The sequence below is a fragment of the Sorex fumeus genome, unplaced genomic scaffold (assembly GCF_029834395.1).
Source record: "Sorex fumeus unplaced genomic scaffold, SorFum_2.1 ptg000019l, whole genome shotgun sequence".
In the NCBI taxonomy this organism is placed as follows: Eukaryota; Metazoa; Chordata; class Mammalia; order Eulipotyphla; family Soricidae; genus Sorex; species Sorex fumeus.
The window spans coordinates 23,761,496-23,779,425 of record NW_026606076.1 but is presented as its reverse complement, the minus strand read 5'-3'; the positions used below and the strand labels follow the sequence as shown (position 1 = coordinate 23,779,425).

Sequence of the window (17,930 nt, the reverse complement as noted above, 5' to 3'; positions counted from 1 at the left end):
AGAGACAGAGGACTGGATTAGTCACAAGGAAGGAAAAGGCGACAAGTAAACCTCATGTGTCCCTGGTCTAACTGGTCACACTATTGAAAAGGCATGATCATAACGTCCACTTTCAATATGCCAAAGATTGGTGGGGAGTGAGGAATAAGACAAGGTTTAAACTTAAGAGTGAAATAAGGGAGTCCCAGGTAATATCACTAAGCTACCAGCACTGTATGCAGTTTTGTTTTGGGTTACAGTTGGCGATGCTCAAGGGTTAATCCTGTATCCGTGCTCAGGAATCATCTCTGGTAGTATTGGCTCCATGGAAGGTCAGTGATTGAACCTGGTTTGCTTTACGTAAGGAAGCTTCCTCCCCATAGTGCTTTTGGAACATCTATAATTCCCTGAATTTCTCTTTTACCTTTACTTTGAGCTTACAATTCCCCAAGTGAGGTTTGATGACTTAGGTGAATCTGAAATTTGTATTTGAAGTGAATACTTCCTATTCTATATTCCCATTAGCCCTTTTATACTCTACTATAGAGCAATGTTCTTTGCTTAACCACAGATAGACTATTAATGTTAGGCTCCTAATATTTGGCCCATATCCTGAAATACATCTACTCCTGGCACCTGTCAGATTTACTTGATTCAAGCTTCAGTTGCCATACTTCCTAACACTCCAAAAAGGAAGGCCCCCATAGGGCTGAGATGGATCTGTGGAAAATAGCAAAACTACCCTTGAATCGAAATGGAATAGTCTAGAAAGCATGAAAGAACAGTCTTGATATTAGCTGTTATGACTTAAGAGACAGGACCTCATGAAGGACAAGCTGTACCGGCCTGAAGACCTAGTATGGGATTTATGGTAGAAGCCCAGCAACCTTGCCCTCAGAGTCCAGAGAACTAAATTTTGGAATCTATATTTCTTACTATTTTTATCCACATATCTGCAATTATTAATAAGAAATAAATTTAATTGTTTAATATTTTCTAGTAGATAAAGAGGAAAGCAATATAATGCTATTGACCCTGGGAGAATCTCTCTGTATAGCCACTGGGAGACAGTGTCTCCTTGAATTCTCCAGAATTGTCTCCATCAAAACCCTTTACCTCTGTAGGGGCTGGAGCCATAGCACAGCAGGAAGGGCATTTGCCTTGCACGCAGATGACGAGGGTTCTTTTCCCAGCATCCCATATGGTCCCTCGATCACATCCAGGAGTAAATTCCTTAGTGCAGAGCAAGGAGTTACCCCTGTTAATGGCCAGGCGTGACCCAAAAAGCAAAAACAAACAAAAATGCTTTACCTCTGTAAACGATCAGTCACCCCTATGTGTAGTCCTATAGCTCAACAACCTTCAATGCTCTGTATTATGCTAAAAGCTTCACATTAAACAAGCCATTCTGACCATCAGTCAGTGGTCCTCCATATCCTCTTCTGACTCCAGCATAATGTCCCTTTAGAGATTCCTCTGAGAGGCAATCAGGTATATTCATCCCTCTGGGGTGAAACTCACTGCCATGTTGACAGAGGTAACCACATTTCGAACCAGCACACACTAGGATAGGAGGAGGCTATCCCAATCCACACAATGGGCCTGAGGATGAGACACTGCAGCACCCTAGGGGTTCTCAGGGATCTCCCTTTTCCCCACTCCAGAAGGGAGGAACCGGCCTCCGCCAACACTTTAGGGTGACGGGCCCCAGTAGTCACTGGATGGAATCCTGATCTACCACAATGGAACTATATTAGAAGCTGATGGACTTGCACGCAGCCACCCCAGAGACAAACCCAATGAACAATGATCCTGTGAGTAACACCTAAGCACTGACCCAGCAGGACCAAAAGAAAGCAACACTGGGTTGGACCAAAACTCTAGACACTCCTCCCCCATGCCATATCGTCACATCAACTAGGGATGAGAAGGGGACACTCAATGTCCAGTGAGCAACTCAAAGGTGTTGTGGACTGGAGGACTCCTGGGTTGGCCACAGCAAGCAAGTACCCTGCTTGCTGTACTATTTCTCTGGCCAGTTCTAAATAATTTTTTTCCCAGCACACTAGCAGTGACCCCTGAGCAAAACTCCCCTTCCCCATACTCAAATATCTCCCTTTCAGGAAAAGATAAAACAACAAGTATACTGATGTAGCCACCCCCAAGAGCCAGTTTTCCTGATGTTCTGGTCAGGGAGAGATGAAGAGAAAGGGATTGTTTGCAATTGGACATATGGAAGTAGAAAAAATTATTTGCAGAAGTATTGTTGTTTATTCAGCTATTGATTAAGCTGACTGAAATGGGCATGAACTCCACCGTACTTTTCCCCCTTTTTTTGATAATTTTATTTTTTGAATCGCCCGGAGTGAAGTTACAAAGCTTTTGGGTTTAAGTCTCGTTCATACAATGAAGCACCAGTCCCTTTACTGTGCCAATTTTCCGCCACCAAAACCCCAAGTATACCCCCATTCTACACCCTCCCCCTAACTGTGGGGGCAGATGATTTCTACATTTCTCTCTACTTTGATTACATTCAATATTTTGACACCAGACCCACCATTATTATATTTGGGATTTAACCCCAGCACTCAGATAGTTCAAAAAGGCAACAGTAGACAATTTGTTTTCTATTGCTGGTTATGAACATGATTTTGTAATTTTGAAAATTTAATAATATGGAGGGATTTCTCCCAATACCTGCTGAGTTCCAGATTTTCTCCTGACTCTCTTGTATCATGGCCATTAAGCAGCTTTATCAGGAGCCAGAGAGGCGGTTCGTGGGCATGATCTAAGCTATTGTTGGGTCATGGAGGAAAGGGCCACCTCCACCCCCATCCCCCCATCCTGTGAAACTCCACGTATCTCATCACTGCGGGCCCAAATGTGACTTTCCACTGGCCTCTGGAGGATGGTGGCCAGCGAGCCGCCAAGGGGGAGCAGGTGGAGGGACAGCACCACTTCCCTCTGGGGTGGCCCGGGGTTAGTAACCTACTGCAGGGTCCAGACTCATTTCTGCCAAGAGCCGCTGGGTTTTGAGATTTGTCTCTGAATTTTTGGGATCATAGCCATTAAGCAGCAGTGATAGCAGAACGGGTAGGATGTTTGCCTTGCACGTGAAAAACCCGGGTTCGAATCCTGGCAACAATACGTTCGCCTGAGCACAGCCAGGAGTAATTCCTGAGTGCATAAGCCAGGAGTAACCCCATGTGCATTGCTGGATGTAACTCAAAAAGCAGAAAAGAAAATAAATAAATCATACAAACAGTAAATTTTCAGAGGCAAAACCCTCTCACTTGTGCAGACACACCCCAAAGTCCCAACCCCAGCACAGGAGCCAATAAAAATGACCACAAAAGTGTCCCTTTCCTTTCGGGGCTTCCCGTGAACATATCTGGAGGTTTGATAAGTGTTTTCTCCAGTCCAAAGGCTCCAAAAAGGGCCCTGCGCAGTCCTGAGGAGGGAGGTATGAGATGGCCAAGACCACCACTCTCTGCAGGTCCCTCACACCAAGGCCCAAAGTTCATGTGCCATCTTCGACCTGGATGTGATCTTGGCTGCAGGGACCCTCAGCATAACGTCCCCTCACCCATGACACCTCCGCCACAGAACAGCCCCCAATGCAACCCTCAAAAGCTCCACATTCCCTAATACCTAGATATGCAGAACAAGTTTTGAAAAAACAAGCACAAAAACGCCCTACAAGCTGGCGTGTCCTGCCGCTCAAGTTCCCAAACTGGGAGCTGCAGGGTGCTCAAGCCTGTTTCTCCAGCGTGAATGTGCCTATGTTCAATAAGTCTGAGGCTCCTGCAAAGGCCTTTCCATATTCCTTACATATATATGGTTTCTATCCAATGTGAATTCTCCTATATACATTAATTATTGAGGTCACAGCAAAGGCCTTCCCACATTCCTTATATATAAATTTTCTCTCCAGTGTGAATTCTCCTATGTACAGTCAATTGCGAGGATGTAGTAAAGGTGTTTCCACACTCCACACATATATAAGGCTTCTCTCAAGTATGAATTCTCATGTGTATAATAAGGGAAGAGGACAACGTGAATGCCATTCCACATATCTGACACTGATGAGATTTCTCTCTACTGTGAATTCTGCTATGATTCCGAAGGTACTGAGATTTACAGAAGGCCTTCCCACATTCTTTGCAGATATATGGTTTCTCTCCAGTGTGAATTCTCCTATGTTCAGTAAGTCTTGAGGCTTTAGCATAGGCCTTCCCACATTCCTTACATATATACGGTTTCTCTCCAGTGTGAATTCTCCTATGTACAGTAAGACTTGAGGCTTCAGAAAAGGCCTTCCCACATTCCTTACATATATACGGTTTCTCTCCAGTGTGAATTCTCCTATGTACAGTAAGTCTTGAGGCTTTAGCAAAGGCCTTCCCACATTCCTTACATATATACGGTTTCTCTCCAGTGTGAATTCTCCTATGTTCAGTAAGTCTTGAGGCTTCAGAAAAGGCCTTCCCACATTCCTTACATATATATGGTTTCTCTCCAGTGTGAATTCTCCTATGTACAGTAAGTCTTGAGGCTGCAGCAAAGGCCTTCCCACATTCCTTACATATATACGGTTTCTCTCCAGTGTGAATTCTCCTATGTACAGTAAGTTTTGAGGCTTTAGCAAAGGCCTTCCCACATTCCTTACATATATACGGTTTCTCTCCAGTGTGATTTCTCCAATGTTCACTAAGTCTTGAGGCTTTAGCAAAGGCCTTCCCACATTCCTTACATATATACGGTTTCTCTCCAGTGTGAATTCTCCTATGTACAGTAAGTCTTGAGGCTGCAGCAAAGGCCTTCCCACATTCCTTACATATATACGGTTTCTCTCCAGTGTGAATTCTCCTATGTACAGTAAGTTTTGAGGCTGCAGCAAAGGCCTTTCCACATTCCTTACATAAATATGGTTTCTCTCCAGTGTGAATTTTCCTATGTACAGTAAGTTCTGAGGATGTAGCAAAGGACTTCCCACATTCCTTACATATATACGGTTTCTCTCCAGTGTGAATTCTCCTATGTTCACTAAGTCTTGAGGCTTTAGCAAAGGCCTTCCCACATTCCTTACATATATACGGTTTCTCTCCACTGTGAATTCTCCGATGTACAGTAAGTTTTGAGGCTCCAGCAAAGGCCTTTCCACACTCCTGACATATATAAGTCTTCTTTCCACTATGCGTATTCTTATGTCTATAAAGAGACGAGGTGTGAAAAAAGGCCTTCCCACATGTCTGACATTTATGAGCTTTCTCTCCACTATGAATATTAATATGTCTATTAAGATCTGAGGGCTGATTAAAGGCCTTCCCACATGTCTGACATATATAAGGCTTCTCTCCACTATGCGTTTTCATATGTCTATTAAGATCTGAGGGCTGAATAAAGGCCTTCCCACATGTCTGACATTTATGAGATTTCTCTCCTGTATGAATTCTCCTATGTCTAATAAGATGTGATGATTGATTGAAGGCCTTCCCACATGCTTCACACGCATAAGGTTTCACTCCTGAATTTATATTCATATGGTCATGATGGAGTAACCCTTGACTCACACTTTGTTCTCGGTGCTCACTTTTCCGGGGATGCTGTCCACTGTAGTTTTCTAAGGGAATACCACAGTGCTGAGAACATGGGGAGGCTCCGCCACATTCCTTACACTTAGATGGGTTCTGTTCACAGTGACTGTGATTGAGAGTTTGTCTCTGTAAGGGACTCACTATAAACAGTGCTTCTTTCCCTAGTGGCTGCCAGACTGGGGGATTTTGTGACTGTGAACTGAGAACACCACACTCCAAGGAACTTTTTCCAAGGGAGGGCTTCTTCAGAGTGAGGTAGCTCTCGCCATTCTTATCACCCTCAGAAGACATCCCACACATCTTGGCATCCTCATGGGGTTGAATGCAGGATTGCTCACTAGAGATATTGTCATAGAGTGCAGAATCATAGATAGTCCACTTGGGTTGGTTGCTTCCCTGTAGGGAGAGCAGAGAAGGATTCCAATTATTAACTTATTCACCGAGTCTTCCTGTCAAAAAACTGAGCCTTCAGATGTGGTTTCTTTTTTGGGGGGGTCACACCTGGTGATGCACAGAGGGTACTCCTTGCTCTGCACTAAGGAGTTACTCCTGGCAGTGCTCAGGGGACCATATGGGATGCAGGGAATCGAACCCGGGTTGGCCGCGTGCAAGGCAAATGCCCTGCCTGCTGTGCTATTGCTCCAGCCCCAGGTGAGGTTTCTAACATATGCACCACACAAATGTAATTACCTACGTAAGGATTGTCTTATTATAGAATAACTTCGTGTAAATGTAAGTTCGACGCACAAAATTGATGGAAGCAGATTCATAAAATTCTGTGACTTCCCCCCACCTTTAACTTAATGAAGGAATACAACTGGAAATAATACTTTCTATAGAAAACTGATGCATCCATTTCAAGAGAAAATGAAATACAACAACAGTGGGTTTGATTAAAGCTCAGAGTGGAATCTGTGATGAAGGGGTGAAGATAACGCTGCATCCTCACACAGCTGAGACAGACCACGTGGCTATTGCAAAGCTCTCACCACAAGTGATTGCTTTCAGGATCAACAAAGTTTTTTGTTCTTAATGTTTTGTAGTTTCTATTTATTGGGGATTGGGTGGGCGGAGGGGCACACCATGCAGTATCTAGGATCAGTTCTGTGTGTCTACGGTGTCTATAAGGAGTGCTGGGTAACGCTCATCCATCCCTGTGCAAAGCAAGTATATTTCTCACTGCACTATCTCCAGGGCCCACAAATTAGCTTTTTAAATGACTATAACTGTCAAGCAAATGAAAACTCACAGCATTTTTATACATGGTTGATTTCAGCACCTAGTAAAGCTAAGGGTCCTCTACCCCAAGGATCAGGCTTTGGAATTCCTCCCTGCCATTCACAGCCCTCCACCCTAACAATCACATATTTGGTCCACTCCCGCTGGCATAATAATTTATTCCGAATTAAAAATCTTACCAACTCACTCGTACTTGCAGACCCCATTCCCAAATCAAAGTGCTGTAATGCCAAATCTTGAATCCGTGGTTTCAGCTCTGAAACTGAACACAACATGCAGTTAAAGCAATTGTCAAAAATGTAGCAAAATGATGTCATGTAGTTGGAGTACATCTCTGTGGTATTCAAAGTCCATAAAATCCTACACTAAAGAAAAGATTAGGTTAGTGGAAAACGGTAAGTATCTTTGCAATTCTACACTAGGTTTTGTTTTAGTTTTTGAGCAGACCTGGTGATGTTCGGGGAACCAGGTTATTGAACAGGTCACTTTCATGCATTGCAAGACACTCCCTGCTGTACTATCGTTCAGATACAAACTAGCTCTGTTATGGTCTTACTTATTCGAAAGCCATGGAAGCAATGTACAGAGTCATTCTGGACAGACATACGATGGGAATGAAGAGGAGTGTGAGTGCGGCACAGACCCATGGATCCAGGAGCCCAAGGCCCCAGCCTCAGCAGCGTGTTTCATACATGCTCAGGGCACCCATACACTGCACAGGGCCTGAACCAGGAAGGGTCCATAGACACTCACCTAAACACAAGTCTCTCCTCCCCGACCTCAGGGATCCTCCTTCCAGCCAGGAGATCACCGCAGGCTTCATCCCAGTGTGCCCTGCCACAACAGAGACAGAGGCATGGATAAGTGACAAGGAAAAGGTGACAGGTAAATCCCCGTGTTTCCTGATATAAAGACATGAACACAATATCCATTTCCAAAATGCCACATATTTCTAGTTATTCGAGAGGTAAGACCCAAGAAAATACCACAAATACAATAGACCAGGCCTTGTGTATGGCCGACAGGGTGTTGATCAGCACAGTATGTTGTTGGTTTTTGTCTTGTTTGGGGTCTAACCTGGCAATGCTCAAGGACGACTCCTGACTCTGTATTCTGAAATCAGCACTGCTGGTTCTTGGGGATGACATGGGATGCCGGGGATTTAACCCAGGTGCAATGCTTGGAAGAAAATCACTTTCCTAACCATACTGTCTGTCTAGGCCTAACACCACATGGAGTTTCCTGAGCCCCTAATGAACTCATCAAGAATTTTAGTAAAACTAAGTGCTTAATAAATCTGGAAATGGCCAAAGGTGGCAAGAGACCCTTATTTTTTAAGCTAAAAATGTATCCAGAAAGAGAGCACAGCAGGAGTTTCTCACAGCCAATCCAGTTGCAATACCCGACATCCCCTAGGGTCCTTCACGCCAGCCAGGAGTGATCCATGAGTGCAGAGTCCAGGAGCAAAGCCTGAGTCCTGCTGAAGTCTCACAAGAACCATTAGAAGTATCTCCAAGCACTGAAATACGGCAGTGTCAGATGAGTTGAGAGAAGAGATATCAAAGCCCCAGTGGTGGGAGAGATAGTACAGCACATAGGACAGAAGCGCTGCACACACATGTGGGTTTGATCACAGGCAGCCCATAAAGTCTTGGAGCAAGGCCAGGTGTAGATCCTGAATACACAGGCAGGAATAATCCCTAATCACAATCACAATCACAACCATCCTGTTATTCGTCGATTGCCTCGAGCAGGCCCCAGTAACGTCTCCTTCGTCCTAGCCCTGAGATTTAAAAAGAAGTCCCATATTCAAGGCTCTTTCAGAGTTAGGAGAATGAGACCCTTCATTATTATTGGTATTTGGCATATTGGGTACTCCACGGGGAGTTTGCCAGACTCTGCCATGTGGGCAGGTTACATTCGGTAGCCTGCCAGTTTGTCCAAAGTAGAAATGAGATGTTAAGATGTCGTAAAGGGTGTGATAATCTCTGGATTCTGGCCGTTACGTTATTATTATTATTATTATTACATAATAATAATTATTATTACTATTATTATAATTACTATAATAATTACTATAATCATTATTACTATTATGTGACTGTAATAATGAAAAGAATCAGGCCATAATCCTGATTTTTTTTTCCTAATACCTAAGGAAAAAAGAGGAAGTAAAAACCATCTGATTTGAGTGCCTGGTGCAAAAAGTATTGGGAGTCATGCACCAATGTTTTAAATTGCCAAGAGGTTTCAGTCCATGGTATCCCGGTTTCTGAGCACTCTTAGGAGTCATCGTTTAGCACAGAGCCAGGAGAACTGTGGACTGTGCTCCCTAAACAAAGGCAACAACAAAGCCAATTAAACACACGGAAGTTTGTGTAGTACACAAAGCAAATTGATTCACCAATGGATGGAACTATTTAAAGGGACCTGAGCGATAACTGGGCAGATAGGGATCTTCCCACGGACACAGTCGAAACGGGTTGATCTGAATCACCCCACAGGGTCCTGCTACTCCACAAGACTGATTCCTAAGGACAGAGCTGAGAGTAAGCCCTGAGTATCCACAGGTGAACCCTAAAAAAAAAAAACAGGGAGGGAACAAACACCTCACGGCTGTTCAACATACCAGCCCGTCAGTCACAGCTACTGTTGGACACACAGCTGCAGCCCAAACCCAGGGAGCGCAAGCAGGTCTGTCCAGACAGGGTTGGCTCCACACTGCTCTCACCTACAGCCTGCAGATGCTGGTAGGTCTCCAGCATCACGTCCCTGTAGAGCTTCTGCTGAGAGGCCGCCAGGCATGACCATTCCTCCGGGGTGAAGTTCACAGCCACGTCGTGGAAGGTCACTGCGTCCTGAGTCAGCACACAGGGAGGGTGGCAGTTAGAGTCTACCTTAGTCTCATTCCCACTACTGTGAGGCCAGGACCCAGGGTCCTATATTGTCGCTAGTCCTCTCCCCTTCGAATGAACCAGCCTCCATGCAGATGCATGGCTGACGGGCCCCAGAAATCACATAAGGCAGCTGGATCTGTGAAAGTGGGAGGATGTTATACAGAAAGTTCTTGGATATATCTGCCTTTCCTGGTAACCCAAGGTCCAATTCGAGCACCACTGGTCCAGTGAGCACTGTAGAGAGGATCACCTGACCGCAGACTTGCACGATCCAAAAGACCATCCCTGGGTGCAGCATAAACGACTGCACGCTCACCGCTGCACCCCCACAGCTCATGACTACTAGGACTAAGAACTACAGTCCTTATAGACAACTACTCAGAGTAGTGCATGGCATGTGTGCCTGTAAGAACACACTGCTCAAGACCGCTCCAAATCCCTTGCAAAGAAGGAGAAGGTTCTTCACCCCAACATCTCTACTGGCCTCAGAGATCCTTGGCTCTTTCTCCTTGGGATCAGCGCATGCCCAGAAATCCACACATAACTTTATGTGAATATAAGACTCTATGACTGAGAAGGCAAGGCTCTCCAGAGCAGGAAGGACAAAACAGGGGGAAAATAAGTCCTGGGGTCCAAGTCACTGTAGTTGACAGTACGCAAATGTGGCCAGCACACCCCAGGGCATTCTGATGCCCATCAGTTGTGAATCCAGAGAACAGAGTAAAGAGGATGGCTGAGTACAAAAACAATGCAAAAGAAAATGAAGCAGCAGGTTGGCGTAACAGGACAGCTGCTCCGGGAACAGCGTGTAGGACTGGCGATCCCCACCATCCCATATGGTCCCACAAGCACTGCCAGGGGCAATGCCAGAGTGCAGCACAAGGATTTATTGTGAGAATCCTTTGCTCTGCACCCCAAATTGTTGATCATCGATTTGCTCGAGCGGGCCCAGTAACGTCTCCATTGGAGACTGTTGTTACTGTGTTTGGCATATTGAATACGTCACAGGGAGCTTACCAGGCTCTGCCGTACGGGCGAGATACTCTCGGTAGCTTGCAGAGCTCTCCGAGAGGGGCAGGGGCGGAGGAATCGAACTCACGTCGGCCATGTTGACTGCGTGCAAGGCAAACACCCTACCGCTGTGCTATCACTCCCAAATAAAACAGAACATTCAAGACAAAATCTTTGGACCTCCAGCATCCCATTGGTTGCCTAGACATGTCAGGAGTGATCATTGAGCACTGAGCTTTGAGTATTCCTCATGCACCGCTGGGTTTTTCCCACAGCCAAATATGGCGTGGTCTGATCAGAAGTCTCATCTTGGAATCCATCCAAAAGAAACTCAAAAGAGATCGCCCAGGAAACTCGGGCACTCCTGGCACTACCTCATGCCATTCTGTCCCTCTACTCCTACCTTTGGACGGTTTATCAGAAGCCGCATCACCATCTTCTCCTGCCACTGTTGTGCTGAGAATTAGCAGGAGGCTCTGTGCAAAGACCTGAAGAAGTCAGAACAGTGAGCACCAGAGAGCAGCACCTCCTCCCACCCCTGATCTCAGAGCAGCCACACCCTCATAATCCCACCTCAGGGAGACAATGGCAGAAGCTCCTGTCTCCACTGGGGATGCAAATTTTGTTGGCATCTGTGCTGCACTTCAGGATAGGAGCCTGGGCCCAGGCAATAGAAGAGGAAATGACAGCCCTCTCTGATCCCCGAATTCCTCCCTGAATTGCACATGAAAATCCCTACAGGTCCAGCCTCGGGCTGACTCTGAGTCCCGGTGCTCCCAAGTACTGGCGCCCCTGCAGCTGGCAGCAGTGCTGGCCCTTGGGAACTATAGCCTGGATGTGGCTCTGCCATGGGGAAAGTCACAGGGACATAGAGTGGACAAAGCTTCAGCCACTCTCCTGCAGCAGGGACAAGAACATGCACCTGTGCACTCTGTCCCGGGGACCAAGATCACTTCTGGGTACAGTTGGGTCAGAGGCACAGCCCTGCTCTCTCGCGCTGGACCTGAGACCTTATGGGTCCTAATTTACTCTATCCCTGAAACGGAACATCTGCGTGAGCCTCGGCCAACACTTGCTCCTGCCGTCCAAGAATATATTAGAAAACTGCGCAAACAGTTGGTTGAATAGAAAAATAATTCAAATAACCAGGGCATTTACTGGGGACCATAATATGAACTGTCAGGAGTTAAGACCTGAGCACTGTAGATTATGACCAAAAACACTGCAACAAAAAGGCAAATTCGAAGCACAAGAAACCAACAGAATTCATGTGCAAAATAAGAGGGAAAAACATTTAAATAGACAAACAGCAGGTCCTTAAAACTTCGATTTTCTGACATGGTTTTCCATGAATTATTATTCTCTTTTTCTACGATCACACGTTTTCTGTGTGCATGTGCATGTGTCCGTGCGGGTGCGTGTGCATGTTTTTCTTCTTTGAGTCAGAAACAGCATTGCTCAGGGAGTATTCCTAGCTCTGCACTCAGGTTTCACTCCCAGCAGGTGTGGAGACCAGTGGGATTCAAGAAACAGAGTGTGGGTTGGCTGTGTGTAAGGCAATCACCCTACTTGCTGTACTTTTGCTCCGCCCCTTCCTATATAAATTTCTTCCAAAAATACTAGGAGTGAGTCATGAACACAGCTCTTCCCCCTCCCCGCACACACAAAAATATTCTTTAAAAAATAAACATTAAAAAGCCCTTTGGAGCTGGAGTGATAGCACAGAGGGTAGGGTGTTGGCCTTGCATGCAGACGACCCAGGTTCAACTCCTAGCATCCCATATGGTCCCCTGAGCACCTCCAGGAGTAATTCCTGAGTACACAACCAGGAGTAACCCCTGTGCATCGCCAGGTATAACACAAAAAGCAAAAAAAAAAAAAAAACACTTTACCCTCAGTATTTACCCCGATTCCAGTGGTTGTCTGCTCAAGGAAAGATGAAGAGTCGGGTCTGCCTTACAGTTTGATGTGAAGGACCTAAAATTCATGATCCAGAAAAAGATACACCAGTATTGTTGGACAGGCAGTAATGTGACTTGGGCGTTGGACCAGATGAACCGATCAATCCTCTGCATCCCATATGGCCCCCAGCAGTGCCAGGGATAATTCCTTAGCTTAGAGGCTAGAGTAAGTCAGAAGCATCTCCGGGTGTGTTCCCACTCCCCCCAAAAATCCAAAGAATCAAAAATAGCCCCCCAAATACATTTTCATTGGCAAACCTCAGCCACCTGCAGGTCCCCTTCCCCCCCACATACCCCACATGACCCTGGCTAAAACGGCAGACAATGAAGATGACCAGCAAAATATCTCCTGCCATGAAGTGGAGGGGCTGAAGCTCTGCCCCTCAAATCTGTAGATTCTAAAGAAGCTAGGTTAGGGCCGATGGTTCAAACATGGGACTGCTGGGAGGGTTGGTACGGCCAAGACCCGGCTGATTCTCGCATTCACACACTATTGCCCCATCCTGAAGCTGGAGACGATAGTCACCAAAGAGGCCTCCCGGGATCACACTCACAGCTGCCACCCCTGAACCCTGAGACAGCCTCCACTGCACCCCCAAAGCTCTGCATCCCCCTAAAGCCTCCACCACAACTCAGAATACACCTGGATTTCAGAGAACAAGTGAAAAACTAGGGCAAAGGTGCCCCCCAAGCTGGCTCGGCCCCTCAGCTCAGAGTGTGGAAATGGGAAGGCGCGGGGTGCTCACAGGAGGCTGCTCGAACCCTGCCACAAAACCCGCCTTCAGAATCCCCCTTTAAGGATAGAGCGCAAATTTACTTGTCCTTTGGCAAGTATACAACAGCCCCAGTGTCAGTGTCAGGGATGGAAAATGAACTATGACATCACTTATGACATCACTTTTATTTCCATTAGGTGCCTTAAAGAGCCAGAGTCTAGGCATTGAGAACCATTTTGCCTCCTAGGTGAATCCGTACTGCAAGGGGGATGGACTCAAAAAAAGGCATGGAGAGGCAAATGCTGGAGTGGTCGGTCACACACTATGGGTCCCGGGGGTAAGGAGAAGTCCCCTGATCCTGCAGTTTTCACCAAACATTGAACCAAAGATATCTAGACACACAATGTTACCCTGACTCTTGCAAATGATCCCTGAGCTCAGGCACAAGAGTAAACACTGAGTACTGTATGCTATGGCAAAAAAATATAAGAACAAAAAAAGGCAAATTCTACCGAAGGGGGGGAGAATAATGTGCAATGACAAATTCTAGAGTGAAACATTTAAAGAGTCAAATTTCTGGTCCTTAAAATTTCCCTATTCTTGATCTTTCCCTGCTACCGAAACTCTATTGTTCTTTCTCCATTTTGCATCTTTCTTAATTGTATGTGCAGATATGTGTGTATATACAAGTGTGTCTTTGTGTGATTTTTGTTTGGGGGCCACAAACGGCATATTCAGGGCTTACTCTTAGCTTTACACTCAGGAATCACTCTGGTACAGAATATATGGGTGCAGGGGTGGAACCTGGGTCGACTGCTTGGATGGTTAAATCCTTACTCACTGTACTATGTCTCTGGCCCTAAGTAAATGTGCTCCTAGCACAGCCAAGCTGAACCCTGAGCAAATGTCCTTACTCCTGAAAAACCAAAACTAAGATAGCAAGATGTTTAAAAAACAAAACCCTTTACCTTTGTTGGATTAGAGTTCTAAACAATTTACGTTTATCATTGGTCCATCATTTCTCTTCTGCTACAAGGAGTTTAGGCTTACTGAGTAACACCCATACCAACGCTCCCAAATCACTTCCATTTTCTTAGTATTCATCTTTAACTTCCAGGTGCTCTGCTTCTCCTATGCATTAATCACCCATTTCCCCTAACCAGAAACTGTGAATTGTAAAGTCAAATTCTTCAGAGATCTCTGGATTTTTTACTTGTGAGTCAAATTTTGACTTTCTATTTCCTTAATGTCCTCTGCAGTTTACTTTAGACAAATATCCTTTTTGCTCCTGGACAAGGACCAGTGCAGTCCCAGTTGGGAAGATTGTGCTCGCAGGATCGGGATGGCCATGCCCCCAGCCCTCAGCTTTGTAGAGACAAAGGAAGACAATGTTATGCTTTTGTAACTTCAGAGTTTTTTGATTCCAGATATTATATACTCCTGGGCATTGTCATATTTATGAGACTTAAGCCTCAGCTACTCTTCTTTCTTAGCACCCAAAAAGCAAGAGACTGGATGGACCCAGGATAGTTGTGAGCTACCCTGGCATTAAAAAGGGACAGGTAAGCACCATAAAAAAAAATTTGTCGTGACCCAAACATAAGTAACTGGGTAAGGATCCTGCTGGGGTTAGGAAGGACTGTCCTATCCTGGGGAGTGTAGTCTGGGAGCTATAGGAAATATCCCCAATAGAGACACCCTATAAGCTTAATAGATCTTTTACTGTGTCCATTCAAATTAAACAGAAAGATTAAGTGTCAATTTAAGATGGTTGCTTCAATGAATATGAACTAAGCAAAGAAAAAATATGTCCTTAGAGAAAATCCTGCCCTTGAGCTGATCTCTCCTTCTGAGTCAAAGTTTTGTCCTAGAAATTTCTCTTCAGGGAAGGGCTTTAAATCCTTTGATTGAACAACCACATCTCTGTGTATTTGCTACCCCTAACTCTGTGGGATGGGGAATAAAGCCTGTGGGAGATGGGTGAAGAGAGGGATAAAGAGCAGTGGGAGACTGGTATAGGTGCAAAGGAGAATGGAATAAGGAGCAACTTGATCACTGTGCGTCCACAAACTAAAATGGGGATCCCTTCCCAACAGAGACAGAGAGACAGGGAGACAGAAAACCACACCGTAAGTGAAAATGGCCCATTTAATGCAGAACAGCTACCATACTTATAGAACATCTGAGGGGGCTTGAGATAAGGACATAGGAGTGACTGATCATTTATGCAAATAAACATTTGGCAGAGGAAATTGTCATTGGGAGATTCACCCAAGGAGACTCTCTGTCTCCCAGGGACATCTACATTGCTTTTATCTTTTCATCTAGTTGTATAAGTTATCAATACTTGCAGTTGTTTGGATAAACACAGTAAGAAACAAAGATCCCAACACTTAGTTCTCTGGGCTTTGAGAGCAAATAAGGATTTTAACACTTAATTCTCTGGGCTGTGAGAGCAAGCAAGGTTTTACTGTAAATCCCAGACAAAGACCTCAGGCCAGTTCGGCTTGTCCTTCCCCATGGGGCTCCTGTCTCTTAAGCTGTAAGAGTTTGAATCAAGACCATGCATTTCTGCTTTCTACAATATGCCATATGGAAGCCAGGGTAGTTTTGCCACTTGCTCCAGGTCCATCCAAGTCCCACAGCAGAACCTCCCTTTTGGGGTGTTAGGAACTACAGCAACCGAAGCATGAGTCAAGTAATGATGACCAAGCAATTATGCCAAGGAGTAGATAACTTCAGAGTCAATCAACTCCCAAATATTAGGAGCACAGCATTGATGTCTTTCTGGATTAACCATAGACAATGTTGTGTAGTAAAAACATAAAAAGCTATAGGAGAAACAGAAAAGTGGGTACAAATACACAGCACTTCAACTACAAAGCAGTACAAATATGAAGCTGAGAATTAAGAGAAAGTTATGGCTCATAAGTAATCAAGACTGACTTGGGGAACTGAGACAATGAGAGGTAAAATACAATGAAATGGTTAAAGATAAACTTTAACTAAATTTGGGATGTAAGCAAGGACATGATAAGCTTCTCTGGGAGGAGCAAAAGTGGAAATTCACAGATGAAGCCTAAAATATTGTTAAGTTAATTAATATCCAGCAGATCACCAACATCCTGGCCCCTGTTTCCTTCTTCGATCCTCTCTCACCCTTTACCAGGCAGGGTGGGGAGACCAATCATTGCCACCAAATGCACACAGCTCATGCCCACACATTATTTGAACACAACTCTCAGTACTCAGTGTAACAGCCGCACTTTGCCCTGATCAGGGAGAGATGAAGAGTCGGGGTGCAATTTTCAACTTGATTTTAGGGTACAGAAATTCCACATATTAGGAAAAAACAACAATGTAGAGTCAGAGAGATAGTAAGCTGGGAGGGGCGCTTCCCTTGCTGACCCAGATTGATACTCGGCATCTCACGTGACCCCTAAAGATCAAAAAAAAAATAATAATTGCAGAGTGCTGCTCCTGAAGTAAACCCCGAGCTTCCAAAGATGTGCCCAAAATACAACCAAAAGTAGCCCGAAATTAAATTTTCACTTGCAAAACGCAACCACCCCTAGATCCACACACACAGGATGGCCCTGGACATCAGGGCTACTAATGAATAGTGACCGAGGGCTACAGTGTCATTTGCCATTGGGGAGCTTCCCCTCTGCCCCTCTAAAATTAACAGTCCTTTTATAGTTTTGGAGGCACCACCGGCAATATGGACAAGAAACTTCTGACTCTGCGCTCAGGCACCCGTCCTGGGAGCTCGGAGATCAAACTTGGTGGGCAAGATGCAAAGCAAACGCCCTAACCGCTGTGCTATCTCTCCGGTCCTCTAGGTGAATCTGCAGCTTCTATAGCAGGGAGGTACAGGCCAAAGCGTCCAGGACAGGGCCCAGCGCAGTCCTGTGCTGGGAGGGTCAGGACAGCCCAGCCCCGAGGCTCAGCAGGCCCAGCGCTCAGCCGCGCGCCCATCTGCCACTGCTCCAAGGCGGAGCTGAAGGCGACTGTGGCTGCAGGGGATCCCCAGAAACACGCACTCACACCTGTGACCCGCGCGCCCCGGTACAGCCCCCACTGCACTCACCAAAGCTCTGCGTCACCCAACAAACCCCGCCGTGCTGCAGGAACCGCCTGGATCTCGGGAAAGGATTGAAAAAAGAGCGCGAAAGCGGCCTCCAAGGTGGCCTGGCCCCGCCCCTCAGTGCGGAGACCGAGAGGCACCAGGCGCTCAAGGGAGGCCGCTAGTGTCCTGCCACGAAATCGGCCTTCACAGACCCCTTCCACGCGGGACAGCCACTTCGCCCCTCACCTGCATAACAAGTGGAGGCCGGATCCAGATTCTTGCACGCAAATACCTGAATGCCCTGCTGTGATGTCAGTTCCGCTTCTGCAAGCAGCCTTAAAGGGCCAGACACCAGCTGCGCAGAGAACAACTAGGAAAATGCAGGTAAATGTGTAAGCCTCGCTGGCTGGCTGGCTGGCTGGCTGGCTGGCTGGCTGGCTGGCTGGCTGGCTGGCTGGCTG

The 17,930-nt window shown here is 45.9% G+C and overlaps 1 protein-coding gene across 1 annotated transcript; it reads right to left on the bottom strand.

The window, feature by feature from the left end:
• Positions 1-3,992: 3,992 nt before the first annotated feature.
• Positions 3,993-5,474, bottom strand: LOC130022351 (zinc finger protein 420-like; the record flags this gene model as incomplete). The annotated part of the gene is made up of 1 exon (XM_056113098.1): positions 3,993-5,474. A coding segment is annotated over one exon (1,482 nt), but the record flags the coding sequence as incomplete, so codon positions are not given.
• Positions 5,475-17,930: the final 12,456 nt, after the last annotated feature.